At 42.1% G+C, this 24352-nt stretch overlaps 1 protein-coding gene across 7 annotated transcripts in view; it reads left to right on the forward strand.

The window, feature by feature from the left end:
* Positions 1–8497: 8497 nt before the first annotated feature.
* Positions 8498–24352, forward strand: part of gria4a (glutamate receptor, ionotropic, AMPA 4a) — a 77576-nt gene continuing 61721 nt past the window's right edge. For 5 of the 7 annotated variants that reach the window (XM_037451565.2, XM_037451649.2, XM_037451809.2 and 2 more), the window contains exons 1-2: positions 8498–8931; positions 11736–11894. In XM_037451565.2, the coding sequence (XP_037307462.1) occupies positions 8838–8931; positions 11736–11894 (253 nt within the window). In that variant the 5' untranslated portion in view covers positions 8498–8837. The remainder of the gene's footprint in view (positions 8932–11735; positions 11895–24352) is intronic. The other 2 variants (XM_037451393.2, XM_037451479.2) reach the window with 1 other exon arrangement.

The following is a 24352-nucleotide window of genomic DNA, read 5'->3' on the forward strand; positions in this document are numbered from 1 at the left end:
TGCTTACAAAGCACATTTTAATAGTAAATCCCAAATTACTGGTAACATTGCTCGAAGGGGCTATTACACAGATTAACTCGTACAATTATTTAATCCTCAGAGGACTCTACCTATCAACAATGTGATGAAATTTAAGAAGACTCCACAAGCTATTTCTGTACTTATTATCATTTAAGTAAAGTATTTTTCAACAGGCCTCTGTCTTTTCTTTTGGGATCATTGACAAATTATTTTACAATTAAATATATATATATATATATATATATATAAAATATAACACTATTCAGGACATTAACCCCAGCTGATAATCCACGGAAGTCTGAATGTCATTTTTCTTTTTAGGGTTGATCAATTAGCTTCTGCGGTTTGTGTTGATAGTTTATGATATTTTATAATGCCCCACCTTTCAACCTTCTGCACACAAGCATACTCTAAAAGTCTCATGTGAGGTCAGGGTGAGGCAAGGAACCAACAACCATAAGATGAATCTTGTGATGTGCACAGACACAATAACACAGATGATCAAGTCCAGTTGATGTAAAATTGTTAATGTAAAACCCCATCTTCCTCTTCCGATCCAAACACGTCTCTGAGGCTGAATTCTCTGAAGGCACATTGTCATCATAGAGATGTGAATGTCATTTCCAAACACACGCATGCATGCACAGCTGTGTGGTTGAGGTTAAGATCATTGTTGAGTCAGGGTTTTCTCTGTTGCTTGTGAAGATATTTATATGTTATAGATTAAGAGAGTCTGTGTGATGGACCATCTCAGTGGTTGCAGAGAATGTTGGATCTCTGACATCAGACAGACAGACAGACAGACAGACAGGTCCTTTATAGTCAATCAGAATCTAGCTCATCCTGCAATTTGAAAATGTATTAAAGTCATGAATGTTTAATACATTTTTAGAATGTTATATTTCTCAGAATACAAAAGCTTGATAGTGTCATTACTGTTCTCAAATATTGAACTTTTTGGATATCAGAGGTACTAATTGATTACACACCAAAAGTCAGATCTTTAAGCCAAGCCATGAACAACAACACAGCATTGTTTTGTGGCTTCCTCAGAATTAGGGAGCGAGCTTTTCAGGTTAACTTCTGGCAGTCAGAATTGTGTTTGAGATAAGTTAACTTTTCCTATGAACATGAAACACATCCTGAAGGAGCTCATTAGACACAAAGGCCTAAAGCAAAGTTAGAACTACTCAAAGTAAAAAAAGGAAGGTTGTTGGTGCCGTGCTCAAACTACAACAAAGAGGCTCAGTATCCATAATGACTGTGTCATCTTTTTGTTGTGTTTTGACAACTAAATGCTAATGTTGCAGACCTCATGGGTTTTCTTTGAGGAGGAAGTGTTCAGTATAAATTATTAATATTCCATAAATGTCGGATTGAATGTCACATATATTCGTGTGAGTAAGTTCTAAGTGTAATGCAAATACTTTGGATGGCTCTGGTTTTAATTTCATTACTAGTCAGAAAGGTAGCAGGTCATTACCCAGAACTACACAGAATTATAGCACATTGAATTCCATTTTTCGGATACAGACAGAGAGAAAAGCAATATGATCCGACCAACAGGGAGGAAGAGACGGAGGCAGAGGTTTGTGACCGCTACATTAGCCCCTGTGCTTGTCTCCCTCCAGCATCATTAGCATATCATTAGAAAACATTTGAACTCACAGATGTTGGACTCTTAGCCCGACAGGCTTGCTGGGAAGCCAACACACAGTAACACGTGCACAAACAAATCCAGTGCACTCTCAGTTTGAACAGGCACACACAGTGTGAACTCCCAGATGTTTTACGTTGGCCCGTGGCAGGATCAGAGGAGAGGAGATAGGAGCTGGCACAGATCTGACTAAGAGATCTGTCTGAGAGAGGCACAGAGATATTCTGCCTGAGTTCTTTCAGTAAAAGCAAATTAAAGTACAAAATATTGAAAAACGTGCCTGCAGACTGAACGTCACATGCCAAGGTCTGTCCATTTTTCTCTATGTGTGTGTGTGCGTGTGTGCACAAATGCATGTGCATGTGATTGGATCTGTATTTGTATATCATGCATCAGTATCAGCGCACGGGTTAGTTTGAGCGTAAATGTGTGTGTTCATACGCCCATGTTATCAAGGCGGTTCGTAGCCATCTGCCGGCCTGTGGGGACGGCGCTGTCTATGATCTGTCAAACAGCCTGCATTTAGTAGGCCTCGCCAAAACCCGTGCTGAGCATTTAGACAAGGTGTGTGAAGATCCAGGACCATCGCACAAGAGGGTAATGATTATCTGACAGCGACCCAGGGATGGCATTTAAGGGTTTTGGCATCCAGCCCAGCTAAGTCATTCGCCTGCCGGCTCGATACCATCTACAAGGACTCATAAATCAAAAGTGATGAGAACAACGTGAGTCCTGTGCATACAGCAGGTGCAGACGCTGTCCCACAGTGGATAAGGTTGTTTTATAAATTATTATTTGTCTTCACCAAAGAGGAGGTTTCTGGCTTTTTGATGTAAATTACAAGCTGTATAAAAAGACAGATAGTCTATTCAGTTGTCAATGGGGTATTTGGTAGAATCAAGACCCAATTGCTCCTTGCTTAGCTCCTCTGTGAGATTCTGTGCTGTTACATTTTATACAGATATACTAAACCCTGTAGTGCAATTAATTCCAAAGGATCAGTGATAAGCAAATGCTTTACTGGTGGAGACTGGGGAATACCGGGAACATTCAGTGTGAATGTCAGAGTGTGTGCAGCGACTGCGCAGTATGTGTGTGACTGAGCGTATATTTCTTGTTCAGTATTAAGATCAGAGTTTAATTGAAAATTGTAGGTCCTTGCCTAACATGTTATTACTACAGTTATACAAGGTTCCTACAGACCGACCCATTTTGTGGTTAAAGGAACATCCTACGCAGAAAATGTTCTAGGTAGGGCAATGAAATCAGATCTGCAGAAGATAAGCATTAATGATATCAAAAACAACAAAATGAATAATAATAGTTCTTATTATTATCATTATCAATATTACATTTAAAAGCAAATCATAAGGGACAACCATTTTAAATGCCACTAATGTATAACGGGTTAATGTCAACCTGAGCAGAGAAGAAAGAAACTCTTCAAAAATCTTTAAAAACAACAATGCATTGTGTCTTGTGTCGAGATAAAGAGCAGCAAAAATGTGCTGGCTTATTGCTGAAATAAAAGCTACAAGTTCTGGATGCCTTGAACCATGGCCTTCATTTGTCTGGTAGTTATTGGTGAGGTATAATGCATCATAATGCCATTTATTATCTATTTATTGGTAGGTACCTCTCTAATTTGACAGGTCCAGGCTACAGACGTAGTAGAGTCTCCAAACCAGTAATGAGTGCTTCTTCAGTCACTCATCAGTGTGCTGCAAACATCTTTCACAGTTCTTTAAAGGTTGGTGAAGCCACAGGATGCGTGGGCTGTTGTCACAGCCTCGTTCTGCTGTAGAACTAGTTGCAATGATTTGTTGTGACACCCTGTTACCCTTTAATTTGTGCTGACATTTTTGGGATGCTTTTTTTATCTTTTGTGCTTTGTTCCCCGTAAAGCATTTTACCTAATGTTACGTTCCCTGCTAGGGTCAGGCAACGTAAACAAAACAAACACGAGAGATATAAGGAAAGCAGTGGCAAAGAAACAAAGTCAAAACTAACTTCAGCAGTAGGCCATGACGCATCCTGGTGGCTCCCTCTCGGACTCTCAGTCCGAGTCCCTGCTGCTGGAATGCGTCCCTGCTGGTGGCAGCCAAAACAGCCAATGCCTCTCTCCATGCACGAGCCCCCTTGGGCAATGTCTTCCAAAGCTTTTTAGAGGGGCCGGCTCTGATCACGCACCCAATCGGGATGGACCCTCAATTAAGCTGTCTGCTGGGCTGTCTGCAAAACTCGGAAATAGCACCAACCACGGTCAGTGACGTAACCCCACCACTAAAAATCGACATATACAAAAACCTAAAATTCAACAAACAATTCTTATTGATGTGTGCGAGATAGAGTGTCCGCCAGAATGCACACCGCTGCTTATAATGAAATTCCAACCCTTGTGGGTAAAGTGACCACCTGATGCATGATGCGCTGGTTGGCATTTTTCATCCTGGAAAAAAGCACAAGGTGATTATGGTCCGTAGACACACAAACTGGTGCTGCTAGGTCGTCTAGCTACACCTCACACTTCTGCAGGCCAACTAAAACATCGCAAAGTCTCAAAGCCATGACTGAGAACCGCAGGAAGCAGTCGGGGGTAACAAATGCAGAAATTTCGGCAGCATGTGAGGTCAAGGGGACTTGCCAATAGCCCTTTAGCAAGTCAAGCTCGGTGACCAAACGAGCTGAGCCCACTCAGGGAGAGGAAACGAGTCAGGCTTGGTCACAGCAATGACCTTACGGTAATCGTAACACCTAACTCCAGTAGAGATGTGATTTTTAATAAAGAGTGAAAGGCATGAATCATTAACATTGAATTAACACCCATGACTATTTTGCATGTCCACTGCCTTCTGTTCTCTGCGGTTGAAATGTCCGATCCATCCTTTTGATAAATAAATCAGCCCCACAGGGGTTAACCAATTGCTAGTGCATGTTATAAATACACTGTGCTTCTGTAGCCATTGACTGGCATTGATTCTCACCTTACTTAGACTAACGCAACGACTCCCCAGCTGAAACCTAATAGTGTAACACCATCAATTGATTTGTATTTGCTGTTGTTCCTTTTGTCTGTTTGCAATGAGACACACGGTAGCTGTTATAGGATTGTAAGAAAGGAAGAGGTAAGGCAAATTTCCTTTGGCAGACATCAGGAGAAAAGAAGCGATTATGCTCTGCAAGGGGGAACGAAGGGGATGAGAGATAGAGGGGATGGAGGGATAGAGAGAGGCCTGGTGGATTCTGTTATTACCCTAATGATGTGCTAAAGGAAAAGCAGGAGGGTAAAGGGAGGGATGGAAAGTTAGAGGACTATTCTACAGTTAAAGCAATGAGTCATAGGGCACATTGCAGGCTAATGTTAAGGATGGAGCTAAGGAACGCTGTATGTGGAGGGCAGGGAATGAGGTGGAGCGTAAGGACATTCAGATTGATGATTCATCACACACAAGGAATGGAAAAAGAGAAGAATGGATGGATGAATAACCAGTGATGAAAGTGGAGGGAAGGAGGGTAACCTTTCAGTTACAAGAGTGTTGACAAGTGGCCCGGGTGACTGCTGGCCCCGATTCAGCATAACACCCGTGACACAATCGGCAATGATTCGTCAGACAGGCCAACAGACAGACAGACAGACAGGCAGGCCGACAGACAGACAGACAGACAGACAGACAGGCCGACAGACAGACAGACAGACAGACAGACAGGCCGACAGACAGACAGACAGACAGACAAACATCGCCAAATGACGCTGAGTGAGGAGAGTGATTTCAGAGGTGGTTGTCAGCGTGGTGCCGGTATGGTGCAAAGTACAATCCATGGGAAATCTTCTTGCACACACATTCTGATGCACATAGGACCGTAGTTCTCTGTACATCATTGAATTCATCGAACAGTTGAGATATCCTTGCTGCCACAGGGCCAGATAAGTCACATATGTTTACCTTGAGACATGGCATTGTTATTCTTAATTTGTTCTTCAAACAATGACAATGTGAATATGATCTCAATCTGGTTGCTCTAGGAATTGGAGTCAAAGCGTAGTCAGATATATTCTTTTCATAGATGGGATTGCTCATCTCTTTTTTAGAAATGTATAAATAAAAGGTACAAAAAGGTAATGTCATCTTAGACCAGTGGTTCTCATCTGTTCTGGCTGCAGGATCCACCATCGCAGCATAATGACAATCCGCGGGTTCGGTCTTACTGATGGAAACCCACCAGTTGAGAATGCATGTCTTACACACCATTGTTTTCCAAATTTTACTCAGTAGTATTTGAGTCTGAGTATCAATTACCAAATGCCTTTCACACTCTAGGTTGATGGTCCTTTATTACCAAGAGGGTATATTGATTTTGAAATAAGTAATTGACTTTGGTCAATTAACGAGACGAGTATGAATTTATTTCGACGTATTGTATTCTGATATATAGATTAGACAGGCAATATTTTTAAACTGTGACATTCCCATTTTGATTTTGGCCACAGCGGAACAGAAAAGTCTTAACAACGAAATGAATTCCATGCTTTCATTTGCCGATGTGATCAAACATTCAACCATATCCATAATTTTATGTTTTTCAAAGAAGTAAACACCCTGTAGTTCATGCACAGTCTGGGGTAAATCCAAGCAATGAACATAACAAAACGTAAACTGAAAATTGTTTCGTCTTTCTCCTAATATTTTTTTGGCAGCACTATACAGCACTTTCATGTCTCACCGAATCCTACAAAAGGCCAGTTTTTATTATAATATTTGTTGGGTCAAATCTAAATAGTTTGTTATTATCATTCTATATAAAAAGCATTAATAATGTTTCACAGGGTCGTGATCTGTTTTGTGCATGTTCACAAAGTTGAAGGCGCACTACTACACTAGAGATACAAGATTTTAACAATAAGTATGTAATGTGTACACTAAAATATAAGAGCCATTTAGATTTCCTTTTACATGAACTGTGTGTCTTTGAACTGGAGTGTGATGGAAAAACCAGGTTTAGGAAACCGTACAAAGGACCAGGGACCAGATTCACAAAAATGACCATCTTCCTTTGATGTTCACTTATTTCTAACTCATTTTCTCTTTGAAACACACTAATAATGAAACTGGGACATGAATATTGTTTGTATGTTTGCGTGTATTCACCATAGGTTCCTTTTCCTAAGAGTAAAAAGGAATATTGTGCTGAAATTTTGCTGACGAACCGTTGATCTCAAAGGACCTTTAATTTAATATTATCGGCTGTTTTTCAATACTTTTAATATTTCTAATGTGCTGTATATCTTCCTTGTGGGTGCCTGTTTCATATATAATCATCCTGTATAAGAAATATGTTCTCCCTGATTGCTCTTATTGCTAACTAATGACAGAAAAAGCTGAATAATCATAATGAAGGTTTTCCAAGTGCCACTGATGTCAGAGGTTGACCATAAAGGGGGTCATGTGGAGGTCAGCGAGACAAATCCCATTTTAGATGCCTTTAAACACTCAGCAAGGCAACTTCATGTAAACAGGAAATATTACCACTGAGATCTTATCAAGGTGCTGTGTGTAAGTGTTGACATGTTTCTTTTTTTCTCGTGTTCTAAGCTTATTCAGTAAGAAAAACATTGAGTAGGACTGTGCAAGCGTTACAAGACAGAACGAGTTGTTGTCACATCCAGTTAGAAATTGTTAAATAAGTAGGATGCAAACTGCCTTTCCAAAACATTTTGTTTATTGTATTTGAACAAAAAATGATCTGCAGCGAATCTCCATTACAAACGATTGCACAGATGGCTTAAAGGCCAAGGAGTCACAACCTGCAGCACCAGGCCATCTCACCAATTAGCACACCTTTATTCAGAGAGAAGCAACTAATCAGTGTCATCTCCCGGTGTGGTGTTTCTTTTTGCAGCATCACCTGCAGACTCTAAGTGGCACGTGGTGTAAGAGTGTTGAAGAGCCAATTCTCCCCGTTTGCCCTGTCGCCCGCCTATTGGGCAGTTTGATTTCAGCACCACGGACAGAGCCCGCCGGTGTGACGGAGGGATCCGACGGTGCAAACGTGCTGTGCTTTGTTTGTTGCAGCCTGCATTACACGAGTGATCAATCACACCGATCCCCTGAAACAGAACTCCATCGTGGGCAAATATAGGCATTGGCAGTGAAGTAGGCTTTATAATAAAATTGGTGGTCAACTATTAGTGTCCTGTCTGTGTGTAGGACCGTGGAGCGTAAAATGCCAGTACTTGTGCAGTACTCGTGTGCATAACAGAGGACTGGGAACCCCTGCAGAGATAGACAGACCGCATCTCTCAGTGGGACAAGCCGTGAAGCGCTTTTAGTTTTTATGAAATGAAACTGTGGTCCCCGGCGTGTAACCACGCGAACCCAGACCGACCTGCTACTAGCACGTAAAAACCCTGTGAGTGGGGTTTAACAAACATAATAAGGCGCTCTAACACAAAATACTCCAGGCTATTCGTCGTTTCTCGCCGTTTTTAATGTTTTTTTTTTTGTATCTTTCTCGCTTTAGCGCTTTTACCCATGAGTGATCCGGGCTGTGGACCGAAGAAATATTAGCCATGTTGGGCTAAACGCTGTCAAGCTTTCCCATAAGGGGACCACGCAATACTGTGCGCAATAACGCACACGCACAATCAATCGCGCGGGTCTTTTTCTTTTCGTTAAATCAACCCCAATAAAGACTTATAAATACGTTTCCGATACGCGTTCAGCGACAGCGAGTTAAATGGAGAGAGAGAGAGAGCGAGAGAGAGAGAGCAGGGGGGGGGAGAGATGGCGCGCATGTCCAGTTCTTCCGTGCGGCTTGCCAATCATTCTAGCGAGTTTCCCCACTCTTTCCATCCCTCTACATGTGCGCCAGACACACAGCTCTCCTCTGAGCGGACACTGCGGGGAAAGAAGCGAACGATCCCACCATGGAATAGGAATATTGCTGGACCAAAACCGGGGGATAAAGCTCTCTTTCTCATCTTTCTTATTTTTTCCTTTATTTTTTTCTCCTGACGCCTTCTCTCTCTCTCTCTCTCTCTCTCTCTCTCCCTCTCTCTCTCTCCTTCTCTCCCTCTCTCCCTCTCTCCCTCTCGCATCTCTCCCCCGGTGTCTACCCCGATGTCTCTCAACAGTTTCTGAAGGGATTGAAGGAAAGAAAAATGAGGATTATTATTTTGTCTTGGCACTTTCTCGGGGTGTATTCCGCCCTTTGGGGGCTGGCGTCGGGGGCTTTCCCCAGCTCAGTGCAGATAGGTGAGTTGGAGGATTACTGAATTTACGCACGGGCACTCAGATCTGAGCCCCTTCACTGATTCTTAGTGGATTCTAGCCGACATCATTCACCGAGGAAAGGTGGGATGTAACAGGACCGTCCAAAACACGGGTCAATGGGAAACTTACCAAAGAAATTTACGCATGTTACTCATCTCTTGGACAAGATGTTAAAGGAGAAATTCGTTAATTCATTTTCTAGGGTTTTTAAATGCTCACTTTCACTCTTATCCTTTTACGGAATTTGCTTGTATTTTAACGGTTGCTCTGGGAGCATAATTCCCTTCAGGCTTCTTTACTGTTAGGACACTGCAGTATTCTCCCTCTCTCTCTCTCTCTCTCTCTCCCTCTCTCTCTATCATTCTGTGTGTCTCTCTCTCTCTGCCCTTTTCCAGTTACCCTCCTGTCAGTGCGGAGGAAGCCTGTCTTTCAACCTGCCTTTTAGATCACAGATAAAGTTAACTGAATCGTCACTGGTTTTCTCAGTGGGACCACACATGCACGGAGCGTCTCTCCCCCTCTCTTGTACACACAGGCATGTCTGTGATAATGCATGCACTGCATCACTCATTGTGGGGCCAGCTGGGAGGTCCTATAATGAGATTCGCTCCTTGACTCTGTCTCCCTGCAGCTGCCAATGAACTTAATACGCTAAATATTTTCTGCTTGGCACACACAAACAGAAGCACACATATATTTGCAAAGCTTTTCGAGCATCCCTGTGTGCCTGTGCAGTATGCAGTCCAAAGAAATGCCCACATGCTTCAAATGCTGTGCACAGAGCTGCACATGTGCATTCACATATATGTGCAGCATATGGATAAACACTTTTAACCCAGGAAACATATGCACACAAAGGATACACACACGCATGGGCATGCCTACTCCTTAAAGCATATGTGATCGTGCAGAAACACACATGCACTCTTTGCCACTGACGGCTCCCCTTAAACAGTCCAATATACATTTGTGATGTTTCACTTGAGGAGTCATTTGCATATCTCTGCATTGCACACAAGTGTAACGTCAGTGGAGGCAGGGACTGTTTCTTTTTGGGTGTGTAACAGAGACGGACACAGATGAGTTTCTTAGAGAAACTGGTGCAATAACGTGTCATTTTGGGACATATCTACATATGTGTGTGGATGAACGTGTTCTACCCCTAAAGCATGAACCGTTTTTTTCCTGGGAAAATCCAATTAAGGAAGAATTTTAATGTTGAATTTACCCAATTAAGAATTGTGCAAATGCAAAGATGTGTTGCCATTTATGTGTGTGTTTTTTGTTTTGCTTTGGTAACGCTATACTTTGGCGCATAATGACAAAGAAAATGAGAAAATAAAACAAACATTTAACGAGACACTGGCGCACACACACACACACAAATGGCATATTATATAGTGACAATTGCTTGGTTCAATACGCTCTCCCTCCCGGCCACTCACCTCTCATCTTTCCTCCCACCTTCCCTCCTCCCTCGCCTCCCCTTTTCTCTGTCTCCTGATTAAATGTCAAGGCTTCACAGTATGTCTGTGTAATCCAATTCAGTGGAGTTGAATCTGATTCAGTTAAACTTAAGCCACATCACTTTATTTGAGTTCAGTTCAACCTACCGTGTGGAGCGATGTAGAACTAATTTACAGGATTAGCATATCAAATCCATGTCAATACCAATACAACAAAATGACAAGTTCTGGAATCCAAAGAGCCTGTAAACCCTTAGTAATACCCCCTTTTACAAAGTTGACACATCTCATGTTGCCCGCAATAGTACCTCAAGCTTTTGGCAACGTTTTGTCAATACATTGATTATGGCTCAGTTAAGGTTATTCTATCTTTTCTGGCCTGACCTACAAAGAGCTGAGCAGGACGTGGTTAATACGTGGAGATTTTGTTACATGTTGTCTTAGCCAGATGCCTTTTATTCCCCTCCATTTGCTAATGGCAAGTATATGTTATGTTTGATCCATTTTCATGTTTATTTCAGCAGTTATTGGCCTTATATTGCAGTATCTATCTTTTCTTTGTCCCAGGTTATAGGATACTTCTGAAAAGGTCACATGACCCACAGCTGTATCAATTTCAAGCAGAAGATTTGATAAAAATCTTTACCATGCGAGTACATGTCTCTCTCTCTCTCTTTCCAACATTTTTCCACATGTTCTTCAACTTGTCCCTCAACTCTGTCTGTTTTCCATTTTTCTTCATTATCATCCCCTCTGATTCTCATTTTCCCAGATGAGCCATAATGAGGGATACTCTCATTTGATAACACCAACTCAAACGTAGCTCTCACCTCCTTCTCCTTTCTCCTTACATGGTCCATGCTCCGCCTTTATTTAATTAACTGACTGTCTGCTTTCCTTCTCTTTTTTTTCTCCTTTATGTTCGGTCCAACTCATTATCTCTTGGACTGCCTTCCTGTCAGCTTAGTTGTCCCTCTTTTCTTCTCTCCACCTCTCTGTCTTTCTCTCATTTCATCAATGAAAATGTTCTGTGTGGGTATCCATGTGTGTGTCTGACATCATGTTTTAAGTGTATGTGTGAGAATCGGTTGCAAGACAAATTACTTTTTGTAACAAAGCTAATGGAGATCTCTCTCCTCTGTGTTTTCTTTGCCGTCCTCTTCCTCATCCATTATTCTCTCCCCACATTACTCTCCTTCTTACTGTCTCTCTCTCTCTCTCTCTCTCTCTCTCTCTACCACACTCCTACACTGCCCTTCTGCACTGACTCACTTTCTTTCCACAACTACATCTTCATCTCCTCTTTGTCCCTCTCTCTAGGTGGTTTGTTCATTAGGAATACGGATCAGGAGTACACGGCGTTTCGATTAGCCATCTTCCTTCACAACACCAGCCCTAACGCTACGGAAGCTCCCTTTAACCTGGTCCCACACGTCGACAACATAGAGACCGCCAACAGTTTTGCTGTCACCAATGCATGTAAGTACTTGAAACGGAGGCCCTTTGCCTGCATCTCTGTCTGCCTTTATTCATTGCTATCTCTCCATGTGCGCTGTTTGTTCCGATTCCTTTGGAGGAATTTCGGGTTGAATCGGGAACTTGTGTTGCTAAAGATCGAACGGCAACTTTTTTTGGACCAGAAGTTTATGGTGGATATAGTTTAGACTGTCTCTCTCACAAGTTGCTGAACGGCTAAAACCTTGAATATCTCGATTTCAGACACTATGAATGCAAACGTCCTGACTGCAAGGCACTGTTAGACAATACACTTTGCACTACAAACCCCTTCTGCAAAAAAAAAAAGTATCAAAACCGATCAGAATACAGTGTGTTACAGCCCTCCAATCAGTCTCGGAACGATTGCAGACAGCGGGGAAAGTGGATGCTTTGTGTTTTGGGCCGAAGGGAACAGTTGGTGCTTGTGTCCTCTGTGATCTTTTGAATGATGGCAGCTGATGTTTTACCATCCTTTCCTGTGAGTCGAGATCCAATCCCTCGCTCAACGACTGTCGTCCTGGAATCATGTGATCAAGGATATGTAGGCAAGCAACAGTTCAGTGGTGCCCTGCATGCTGTCTGCACTGTATATGTGCCGTGAATATATCGAAATGTGAACACAGGCCTATTGTGGCCTCATCATAGAAACCTGCAGTGCATATTTCTTACGATGGATATCAGTGTGAATAGATCAGTGTGGGATAAGATTAAACAAAAGATGACATGCAGGAAGCTTATTGTAAAAACACTGGGTTTAATTGAAATTCTGAGTATTTGTCATTCACCAGCTGGTCATCCCATAATTCTGCATTGTAGTTTTCCACAAAGCAAAAGTGTGGGTTGATGCTTGTGATCTATTTTCACCTTTCAGATATTACTTTTGTTTCGTCCATTCGTCCTGTCTGTCTGGCCTCTAGAAGCTCCCCTTGCACATTAGAATTTACGGAAATTGATTTGATTCAATTTAGTCATTACGAAGGACAATCATTTTTAATGTTTGCCAGGACTGTGAGATATCCATACATGATGGATTTGATTACTCTGGCTTCTTTGAGTGGAGCTTTTCTGTGACTCTGCTGAGTGGCCCTTGTTTATGCCACACTGATAGAAATGTTTGTTGTAAGGCGTCTTCCTGTTTTTGCTTTTGAATAGTTTGACAAAAGAACAAACTTTTTGTCTTATTAAATGATCTTTCTTGCTGAAAATAGAGTAGTGGGGCTGAGCAATGGGTGGTGATTTGGTGGATTAAATAGAAAACCATGAAATCAATGGTTATCCATTTCAGCCTCAGAAGCAAAATTTCCATCTCAGGTAGGATATCATATGTTCTCATTCACACAGTCTCATGGTGGATCCATCTCATTTTAGGGAAAGTGTCATGATTGTGCTGTAATTTTTCACCTCTTTATCTCATTAAACTCTAACAAATCGACCAGCGGGTCTGTTAACTAGGCAGGGCAAATAAGATCAATACAGTATAATACAACAATACAGTTTTTATCCTTGGGGTAATATCATTGTGTTTAACAAGATTATTGAGGAGTCTTTTTAAATGAAAACTGACTCGATCTGCTCAAGTGTCAAACCATGCTACTGAAAATTACAAAGAAACGGTTCTCAAAGGAGTCCTTAAAAGTCTGAAATATCTTCTAGCATTGTGCTAAGCGTGAATAAAATGTGGGCTATTTATGTGAAGTATTAGTGCAGGATTTAACTTCCTGAAGACATTGTAATGCAATGTCCAGGTTTCTGTGTCTCCTATCCCCTGCACATGAATGAATCATCTAGTTAATGCACCTCCTAATGATTTGAAAATGAATAGTCAATCTATTACCTCCCACCCACAACCTGCTGCGCCTATTTCAGTTCACTGTTTAGCAGTATGCGTGGGAAGGCTCATCAGGTGGCTTTGTTATAATATGTGGGGCGTTGCATGAATTTCATAAGGGAGGAGTGCTGATGGAAGAGATTGGGCCCCAAAGTTCTAACGGTGTTTCACTAATCGGGGTCAAGTACCCGAAGCCCAACGGAGACTGTATGTGATGGGAATCGCTAATTCCCCCTAAACGCAATGACCTGCTGGTGGTTCAGTTCCAATAAAGTGCACACTGTTCCACTGGCTGTCCCTTGATTGTCATCTCTTCTGAGTCACTACCACACACACACACACACACACACACACACACACACACACACACTGTCCGGTGCGGTTTAATACTTGCTGTATTCACTAATACACCAAATATGTATTCATCTCTGAACACACAGACAGACATGCACACTCCCTCGCGGGGACGACCGGTCATAAGACGAGGAGCTGCTCTCACATGTGAACCGCCGACTCTGCTCTGCGTCTCTCCCTGTCTGCGCCTCTCTTTTCCGCCCACTCGACTTCTCACTTCTTCCATCTCCCTCATTCTCCTTTCCTGTCATTTCCTCCCCTTGTTTCCCTGTTCCCTCAAATTCTCTCTCCTTTCCTCGCCTCCTGTATACTTGGTCATGTTTTGTCGCCTGACCCCCCCCCCCCCTCCCCCCCAGTCTCCAGGGGCGTGGTGAATGGATATCTAAATTAATCCCTGGCTCTTGCTCCGAGTGGAGAGCAATGCTTAGAATTATAACAGGGAGTTCTGCCTCTGACCTTGGCCAGTTCCTCTGTTTTCTAGTATTCAGGAAGCGTGCACAGATCATTAAAATCCCTGGTCTTCATCGTTTTCTACATTCCCCAAGAGGAATACAGTATAGTTTATTGTCCCAGCGCCACACATTAATATATCTCCTTCCCCTAGCAACCTTTCTCTGTGGTTTCCTGCGTTGTAATGCATACTTGTGCCTCTTTTATAGTACAATATGCTTATTCTATATCTGTGTAGGTGTGTATTTATGTCTGACTTTTGCTCGCCGTGTTTTGCACGCAGTACGTGCGTATATATTTATGTGTCTCAGCCAGAGAATCACACTATTACACTGGGCTCCTCACCAAATATATTCAATGGCTTATAAAAAAAGAATGCACATGGATTAGCGTGACCGAAAACCCAGCATGCATATGTGCGTGTATGGTAATATTTCTGCCCATGCTGAAGGCACGTGAGGAAACCTGTGTGTCACCGAGGTGCATGGGCACATATGAACGTGACTGTGTGTGTGCGTGTGTGTGTGTGCTGTCAAAAAAAAAAACGCCCCGAGACTGAGCGTGATGAAGATAGACGGAGAGTGATAAGGTGAATTAGGGACAAAAGGGAAGGAAATGGAGAGGAAAGGATTTGTAACCGAGAGGTGGTTATGCCTGGTTGGTCTGCCAGCGCTCAGAGACACAATGACGCGCTTCCACGTCTGTAAATGTGATTCTCCATACGTGTGGTAATACTTAGAATTTAAGTGGTTCCGGTGCAAAATAAAGACAAGTGTTTCATGAATGTATTGTATTCTGTTTTGTCCCTACCGTATGTATTAATGCTAGAGATTATGATGTGTGTTGTGGTGGTTTGGATGGTTGATGGTTGCAGTCACTCATTTATCATCTAGAATTAATATTGATTGTGCTTATAGTGAATCATTTACAAATCAATACTGTTAATTCAATATTGACTGCCACATACGGCATTTACAGGCAGGCTGCACCTGATTTTCTTTGCAGCCCGACTGAGTCAAACCGTTGGAGTCTAAATTCCCTCGAGCTGTCAGTCATGTTTTGACCTTCTGTTGTTAGTTAGTTAAAACAATGACCTCAGAGGCGAGGTATGTGGATTAGGAATGGTAGTTAAACCTGCACTCCACCCACAGCATGACAAAAGTTCCAATCTTATCTATCGTTATATCCTCATTCGCTATATATTTAAAAATGTTTTTAGTAGAGATTATTTTGTTTGTCACCAGTTAGTAATAACTGCAATTTAAGTTTGTTACTATTTAGTTCCTAGTTAGGTTAAATCACTCATTTCTCCACTAGGGATAGCAGAACAATAGCAGTGACATTAGACAGAGGTGAATTGCAGCTAAGTTGTTATTTTTTGATGCATAATGAACCTCTCGTAATGTCGTCAGACCCGAGCCTTCAGGCTCGACAGATTGCTGCTCTGCAGGTAAAGAGGTTCAAAGCTGCCTCTTAATTTAGAAGGCTCCTTTTTCATTTCCTCAAGTACAGCTGACTGACATTATCACATCGGTCTGTGTGTGACTTCGGTCTCTAACACCCTCACAAATGTTAGACATTGAGCTGAAGCAGAAGTGTGCATCCTGGTTCACATTCATTAAAAAAGAAATAGTGGCAACGCAATTAATCAACAATTTTATATCTATGACTGATTCATAGTTCTTCACTGTTACACATTACTTACTGCCTGCTGACAAATAAAGACCGAGACAAGCATCGTTTTTTGTATCATCTCAGAATCCTTAATAAAAGCAGTTTTGGGGATTCTAGATGAAGGTATTTAGTGGTATTTTCATTTGTATATGACGAGCTTTCAAACTTTTTTTCATTCTCTCATCCACTAATGGCCAAATGCCGAACAGTATTCTGTGTGTGTGTGTGTGCATTTTTGCATGGTGGCTCATGTGGGAGAACCGGGGCCCTTAAGGATCAGTTTGTTTCATCATTTTAGTGTAGCCTCAGCAGTAATGACCAAAAAGCAAGCAATAACATTAAGCCGCAATCAATCCGCATATTTGCTTCAGGTAATCTGATTTAATTTAGTCGCACAGGAAAAAAGACTCGTTTCTCATTTCTTTCGTTCAAAAGTTTCTGCACGAGCTTTAACGGCAGCAAATGTTCTTCTTCCAAACATAGCGCCGGAGGCCGTGTTGCACGGGCAACATTAGACTCAACCATTGTGACAAACTGTACTTTGAGCAATACAAAACATCAGTGAGCTGTTCAGTCTCATAATATCAATATGAATGGATGTACAGACATCTCCGGGCATGTCAGTTACATTCGCTAAGCAGTGATGATAGCTGGGTGTGTATTCTGGAGAGCCTATGAAAATGAACTTTGACTCTGGCTAAAACCAACAGAGGCAGCTATATGACTAATTTTTAGATTTTTTTTAACATAACATCACAAATTTGGACTTAAAGATGCCGGTGGTAATCATTAAACAGAGACTGACATTAGGACCTCATAATGTGGTGAACGAAAAGAAACCCAATGACAAAGCACTTATATTCATTTTTTGCGAGCTAGTTGCAGGTTTTGCAGCCTCGTGAGCCTGATGCTGGTGGAGTAACATCCTCCCTCACATGCTGCAGTGTGTTTTGTCTGGTTCAGCCAAGTGGTGTTACAGTGGGTCTCAGAAAAACCTTTCAGGAGTCAAATGGAGAACGTCAATAAAAAGGATGTGTGTTTCTTTGCCTCCACCTGGATTTGAATTCAGCAGTAATGCGCCGTGAACAATACTTATGCACCATGTAGGTCTCAATGATTCTCCATTTTCCCAAACCGGTTATTCGACTTCTATCGGGTAAAAAGGTAGACAGTTTTTGTGTCCTGAGAAGAGATGACAGCGTATTTTAAGTGTTACCCGTTTCCTTAGCCAACACGTGGGTGTTCATGCTGGATGGAGCCGTGTTCACAGTAATCGTCTGTGACAACTTTTTGTTGTGCTTCGGTGTCTCGACATTGTCGCTGTTGTTTTCATGTTCTGATCAAAGGATTCCCATTTCCCTTCTCTTTCATTCCCCTCGATTTTTTTTTCTTCCCCCGGCACGCTTATAAGCATGCACTCGTGCATAATCACAAACAAAGACATACACCTAGTTCATTTCTCACCTTCAATTTCCTCGAGTCATGCTCCCCATTTATCTTTTTTTTTTCTTGCCTTAACAATATTTCCTTAGTACCCCGTCCCTCTTCGTGAGTCTCTCGCACGCCCACCTCTGTCTGTCATTGCCCCGTCGCGTTGCTCATTAGCTGTTAAGTGGCTTCTGGCCCGGGACGAGGCTGTGATGGATGCGTAGCGGCTTTATTTTGAACTCAAATGGCTACTGAAGCAATCACTACACCTACATCTTCAAATATGTCACCTACGGGCCCGATGGTTGCTTTGATTTAATTATCCCTCTCCTCCATTGCCACAAACGATACACCCACCCACCCACTCCTACACACACACACACACACACACCTACACGCCAGCTAGTCCCCAAACCGTTGTGTGTGTTTGTTTCCATGGATTTATGATGTGGATGAAAGGAAGGGCATTAGTTAATATTGATGAGTGCTGCCACTCTGTGCTTCTCACCGAGGCTCACTTAGAGATGAGAGGCCTGACCTTTACACACACACACACACACACACACACACACACAATTTCACTCAAACAAACCCCAGCAAAGCTTCTGTTGGTTGTCTTTGCTCATCTTAAACATTGAGATTTCCCCAAACCCCAAGTGTCGGCATTGAAACAATTCATCCCTAATGGCCCATTGGTATTTTGCAAGTTTAATAGATTATTATTTAACAAGCAGGTTATTCATCACACTTACAAATGGGAAGAGACGGATTAGGAAGCAAAGAAAGCTATTTAACCAATCAGAGCAGTAGCGGGAAGAAATACAATTAATTATGCACCTTGTGGCGATTATCATGAGGGCCGGCTGATACACATAAAGAGACCGCCATGGCAGCGACTAATGAAACATTAGCAGAGACACAAACAATGCGCACACACACACACACACATACCCGTCATTGCAGTTTAAGCAAGTCATCTGACCTTTATCCTAGACGGAGAGGTGGCTGCTGTGAATGCATAGAGGTGTTGTTGTTTGTGTGTTTACGTAAGCTGACTGGTTACCTGCTTGTGGTCAAACACGTGACACATACATACGGTGTGTCTGCGTGTGTGCGTGTGTGATGGCGCTGCCTAAGCAGCATATATATACATTGTATATACATGCGATAAGTCAATATATCAATTATCGCGACCGGCCTACCATCTAAGTAGCTTAAACCACCACTCAATTGGCAACTTGCACTTTGACTGCCGGCCGTTTTTTCATAACTTCGTATCCGCATCCATATGTATCTCCACCGGGAGCATGTGGGCCACGATCCCGGCTTCCGCTCCGTCCTCCGGCGTGCGACCTGCCCCTCCACCCCCACCCTGTCACCTGACCCCGCCATAATCTGTGTAACAACCACCGATGCATGAAGACATAAAAGGTTATTTTGGCTTGAGTGTAGTCTACAAACCCTTCTTTAAACACGGTGAAAATTGTCAAAGGGTTTTATTTGCAGAGGTGGGATCAAGTCACTGTTAGGCAAGTCACAAGCAAGTCTCAAGTCATTGCCCTCGAGTCCCGAGTCAAGTCGAGTCAAAGACGAAGCAAGTCCCAAGTCGAGTCACAAGTCAAAGCCAACAAGTCTCAAGTCGAGTCACAAGTCGTACCATTTTAGTTTCGAGTCATTTCGAGTCATTTTATTATAGTGGGGACGGGGAACCCTGGGTGATGGTGCGCTGCCTCACAGACCTAGACTACGAAGGGAAGGGTAATGGTGGATCGACTGTGACTGTGTTATAGTACTGTAACGCTCACCCCAATGCTGCAGCGTAAATAAGGAGGCGATGACTGGCTTGCAACTCCGCTGCATTTATTTATATAAAACAACTCAACTTCGGTCACTGTTGGCCGTCACCACGCCGAACGAACACTTCCGCATACACGGCCCCCCAAAACTCGGGTTGTCTCGCGTAACTACAGCTGGTAACAGAGCATAACGTGAACACATGCAACATCTGCATAACTGATTAACTAATAACTTTAACTCAGCTCATTACACTACTTTAAAACGGACGTTGACATAATGTTGGCGGGGATTTCCATCGGAGTCTGAATCCGGGTTCAAAAATCCCGATTTTTGTAACCATGAACGAGCTGTCTCGTTGATACGGTCAAATGGACTGCAGTGATTGGATGTCGTGCAGCGCGCGCTCTCTGCATACAGGTGGCGCACATTTTTTTGACAGATGCAGATAAACAGAGCGGCGCGGTGGTGTGAAAATGTTTTCCCCCAGTTTTCATGGGAAGTAGCAAGTCTTCTCGAGTCAAAAGGCTCGAGTCCAAGTCAAGTCACGAGTCATCGGTATTCAAGTCCAAGTCGAGTTGCAAGTCTTTGTACGTTTTGTCGAGTCGAGTCTCAAGTCATCAAATTCATGACTCGAGTCTGACTCGAGTCCAAGTCACATGACTCGAGTCCACACCTCTGTTTGTTTGCCTCATACTACTCAAAAAGTAGAATGTAGAAGAAAAACATGAACCCGACTCCCTCATTGGGGCACACTGCCTGTTTGCCTCCCATTACATAGATTTTGCTGCGTTTTATTAACTTTACCATCTAAAAAAAACATTTTAAAAAAGGACTTCAGCAATTAATGAACACTTTATCATGACCACAGGTACCGCAGACCAACAACACACCTCACTGACATAGACAACCAATCTACAGACAAACACACATGGCTTAAATACACTGCAGGTGCATTGAACACAGGAGGAAACATTCAGGGACACAGCAGACAATCACACTCACAGGGGAAAACACACAAGGGCAGAAAATGAAGGCGGGAAACTACAAAATAAAACCGGAAATTAACCCACACTGAACCACTTCCACCACTGGTCATGTGTTTTAGGTTCGGGTGCTTGAACAATCCATTGTGTGCCGTAAAAAGCTATCATGATCTGTAGTTCTCTTTTTTATGCTCATCCATGAAACAGTTGAGAAGTTGAATGTGGAGCAAAGTGACTGTAATCAACGATCTAATGATGCTGCACTAACAATCGAGGACACTACAACCATTCATTATTGCACTGACAATCCACTGAATTCCTCCTTTTTGTAAAGTAAATAAAAAACGAATTCAGAAAATAAAACTTGATGGGAGAATATTAATATATAAATATATTTACATCAGTTGAATGTGTTACCTTTGATTTAGAAATATCGTCATACTATAGAAAATACTGGTTTGTGATAATCATGGTGACACATCTTTTAATCTGTGCCTCCGTTTAGTAAAGCACTGAGTTAGGAAGTGTACACTAACTCAGCATCAGCATCACCTCTTGGCAGTGCTGAATAAGTTCAAAACAAGGTCAGAGCCTTCCCATCTGGGGCCCTTTTAGTCGGAGGAGTCACTAGAGGGGGCTTACTAAATGGGATCACCAACTGCCTGGAGAACCCCAGAGCTGCTGTTTTGTTTTTTCGCTGTGTAACATCCACAGGGGGCGGGGGCACCGCTCACTGTCCACCCAGAGTTATTTCGCGGTGGGTGCGCCCTCTTCACACATGCATCAGTTACCCTGAGAAGAACAGTTGTATCTCAGGAATTCTCTTTCCCTTTTTGTGTCCATCCATCCCACTGCAGAAAAAAACATGTTTTGTAATTCCAGTAACAAATTAGCATGAATCAGGGGCTTATTATTGTCTGTTGACTGAGCAGCTGGATGGAAAACGCTCCACTAACAAAACCTAAATTGCAATTGACGATTGTCAGTGTGGACTCAGTAACAGCACATATAGCAGTCCCACAGCCAATGACGCTTTTCTTACTTTCTTTCATTCTTTCTTGCTGGCTGGCTTGATATATGGCAAGAAAATGTCAGTTGGTCCACCATTTGCCCCAAACGTGCCCTTTTCCCACCACCAGCAGATCAGTGTGTTCACTCATCTACTAAAGAGCTAATATGAAAACGTGTACTTGCTAACACAAAAAGTGAAATGGTGAGTATGAATGTCTCTTTTCTCCACTCGTGGTAAAAAGGATCTGACAGACAGATGGAAGAGCAATATTCTGTCTGACAAGTTGTGGTGTTTGTGAGACAGAATGTGGGACTAGAAAGGAATGATTTGGGTCTGGAATGGGTTTCGTGCCCAGGATGGAGGGGGAAGGGCGAGACGGAGTGAGGGAGCAGAAGAAATGAAGGAAATACAGTTCAGAGCCATGTATGTAGAGCTTTACTAACTTTGCAGTTTTTACATATTCCACCATGTCTCCTTGCTGAAAAGCAGGCTTTTGTTTGATAAAACAATGCTGGATGTTCTAGAGAAATAGTGTCTGTAATGTATGCATGAGCGATAATGATTGTGTTTGTGGAGACAGTAACGTGGTCATTAAAACAACCCCTCCCACAAAGAGCATCAACTACAACCATCACCTCTAGATGGAGATTGTTGCACTTTGTCTTATCATGGCAGTGCTATACAGACTGTGAAGTATTAGGACCTATGCGCATACACGTCAACTCACTCTTCATCATGGTCATTCACACTATTGACACACACACAGACACACACATACACACACACACACACAAACACACACAAGTTGTCCTTCATCTCGCTTCGCTCAGTCTCCCACAGGCCCTATCCTCACACACACACACACACACAAACACACACCGAGTCACACGCTCGAAGGGATGGATGATAGTACAGATGGCATACTGGAGTAATACTCTCCATATGGGAAGGTATTATTGTCAGAGCAGTCATCTGGGGAACGGAAAGAAGGAGATTAATAGAAGCTGAGTTTTTGTTGTTTATGGCCACAAGATTGTAAATGAATTCATTTGATAATGTGGAATAAATGCTGTTTATGTTATATATATATATGTACATAGTAGGAAATGTAGTTATAAAAAAAGCTCAAGGCTTTTATTAAGCTACAATTATTTTACATAATTACGTATATATGTGTGTGTGTGTGTTTTTATGTATGCAATGTGTATTTCCATTGCAATAATAAACTGTATATCTCAGTTTTTAACATCATAACTTAGTATGTGACACAAACTCACAGAGAGTCTTTCATCTCAATTCACGTATGCCGTCTAATTCAATGGGATATAGCAGATGGCTTTAGTTAATGTGGTGATTGATTGTGGTGATACTTGGTTACCCATTTTGGGGAATACCTGCAGGACCACAGATTCTCTCCTTCGAAGCATCACCACCATTAATAATACAATATTACAAGCTGTTTTCTCGTTTCTTCTGCTTTGAATTAAACCAAATAATCGAACCATCCAATGCCAAATGGCATCAAATTTGCCCAGTTCCCCCATTGTTCAAGAGATTTTTGTATATGATATAAGCCCTGCAAAAAGCATCGGTTCAAAAGAAAGTGCTGGAAGGGTCTGGAATGCGGAGACAGAAACGGATCGGCAGTCGAGTGACGTGAGTGAGTGGGCTTTGAATACTGTGAGCAGGGTGGACAGGTGAGTGTGAAGGTGCACACAATGAACTGAATCAAAGGAGTGAGAGGTGGAAATTAGAGGGTAGAAGTGATAGAGCTGTGAGAACCTGATGAATGTATGTTTCTGATTGTCTTTTAGTGGCTTCACTATTTAAAATCTGATTTTTTTTTTAGTTAGCGTTTTCAATGTTTTTCCCCCCCTTGATTTTTTTCTTGAAAAACCTGGACATTTTATGAATCACTATTGCTTATTACTCTGTTGTTCAGAAAGATGGTGGAAGAGTGTGACGAAAATCTCAAAGATACAGGTGCAGTAACCCGGATTTAGCCTCTGAAACAATTTTTGAAAAAGATAATTCAATAAAAAGCTGTTCAAAAATAACATTTCCCTCATAAGAGAAACTGAATGTCATTACTGTTCATACTCCTCCAGATCACTTTCAGACTGTAGAAACGACTCTAAAAGACTGAAGGCTATAGATTGTGGCATCTTTTTATAGAGCAAATCTATTTTTCATAAGAAGTCTGTGTTTGGCGTTCCCTGGAATTTCTTAGTGTTTGTCTTCAGTGGATGCTGTATACAATGCTCACAACAGAGAGAACACACTAACCACGCATTAAGCTGTGGAAACACATTTTGCATTTTGGATCAGTGATTTATATTTCGTGCATTTGCGTTGATCGATTCTGCACATTCTTCATATTTCAGTTTGTGTATGCAATTATTTGCCCCGTTTATTTGTGAGTATCTGCATGCAAAGAGCTCATTTCCAAGGCACAGAATGAGTAATTATCAAGCAGAGCGCTTGAACGCTTGATGTTCAGATAAGGCCCTGAATGTTTATATCAACACGTGTAATATACGGTACAAGCCAAGTGGTTCCAGGGAGATGTGACCTAGGAGACTCCTGTGTGTTATATAACAGCGATACTGTTTTTCTGGTTAAAAAAATAGGCAATTATAAGTAAAGCAAAGAAAATAAGCAAAGTCATTTTAGCCTTGCAATCAAGATTGTGCCAACGTACTGTCCTTTTCCCCCGGTCCAAGGTTAATTAATAATTGATAATGTTTACTGAACTCAGTGTTCTAACATTCCACATGTCTTTGCTTTGATTGTAACATGCTTGTTAAACTTGCAGTTGTTTCCTTCGGCTGCACTAAAAAAAATTGCTGCGTTGCAAAGGGACACATTTAAAATGTAATTCTACACAAATTCTCTGTCAAGGGAAATCTGTTTC

The sequence above is a fragment of the Pungitius pungitius genome, chromosome 3 (assembly GCF_949316345.1).
Source record: "Pungitius pungitius chromosome 3, fPunPun2.1, whole genome shotgun sequence".
In the NCBI taxonomy this organism is placed as follows: Eukaryota; Metazoa; Chordata; class Actinopteri; order Perciformes; family Gasterosteidae; genus Pungitius; species Pungitius pungitius.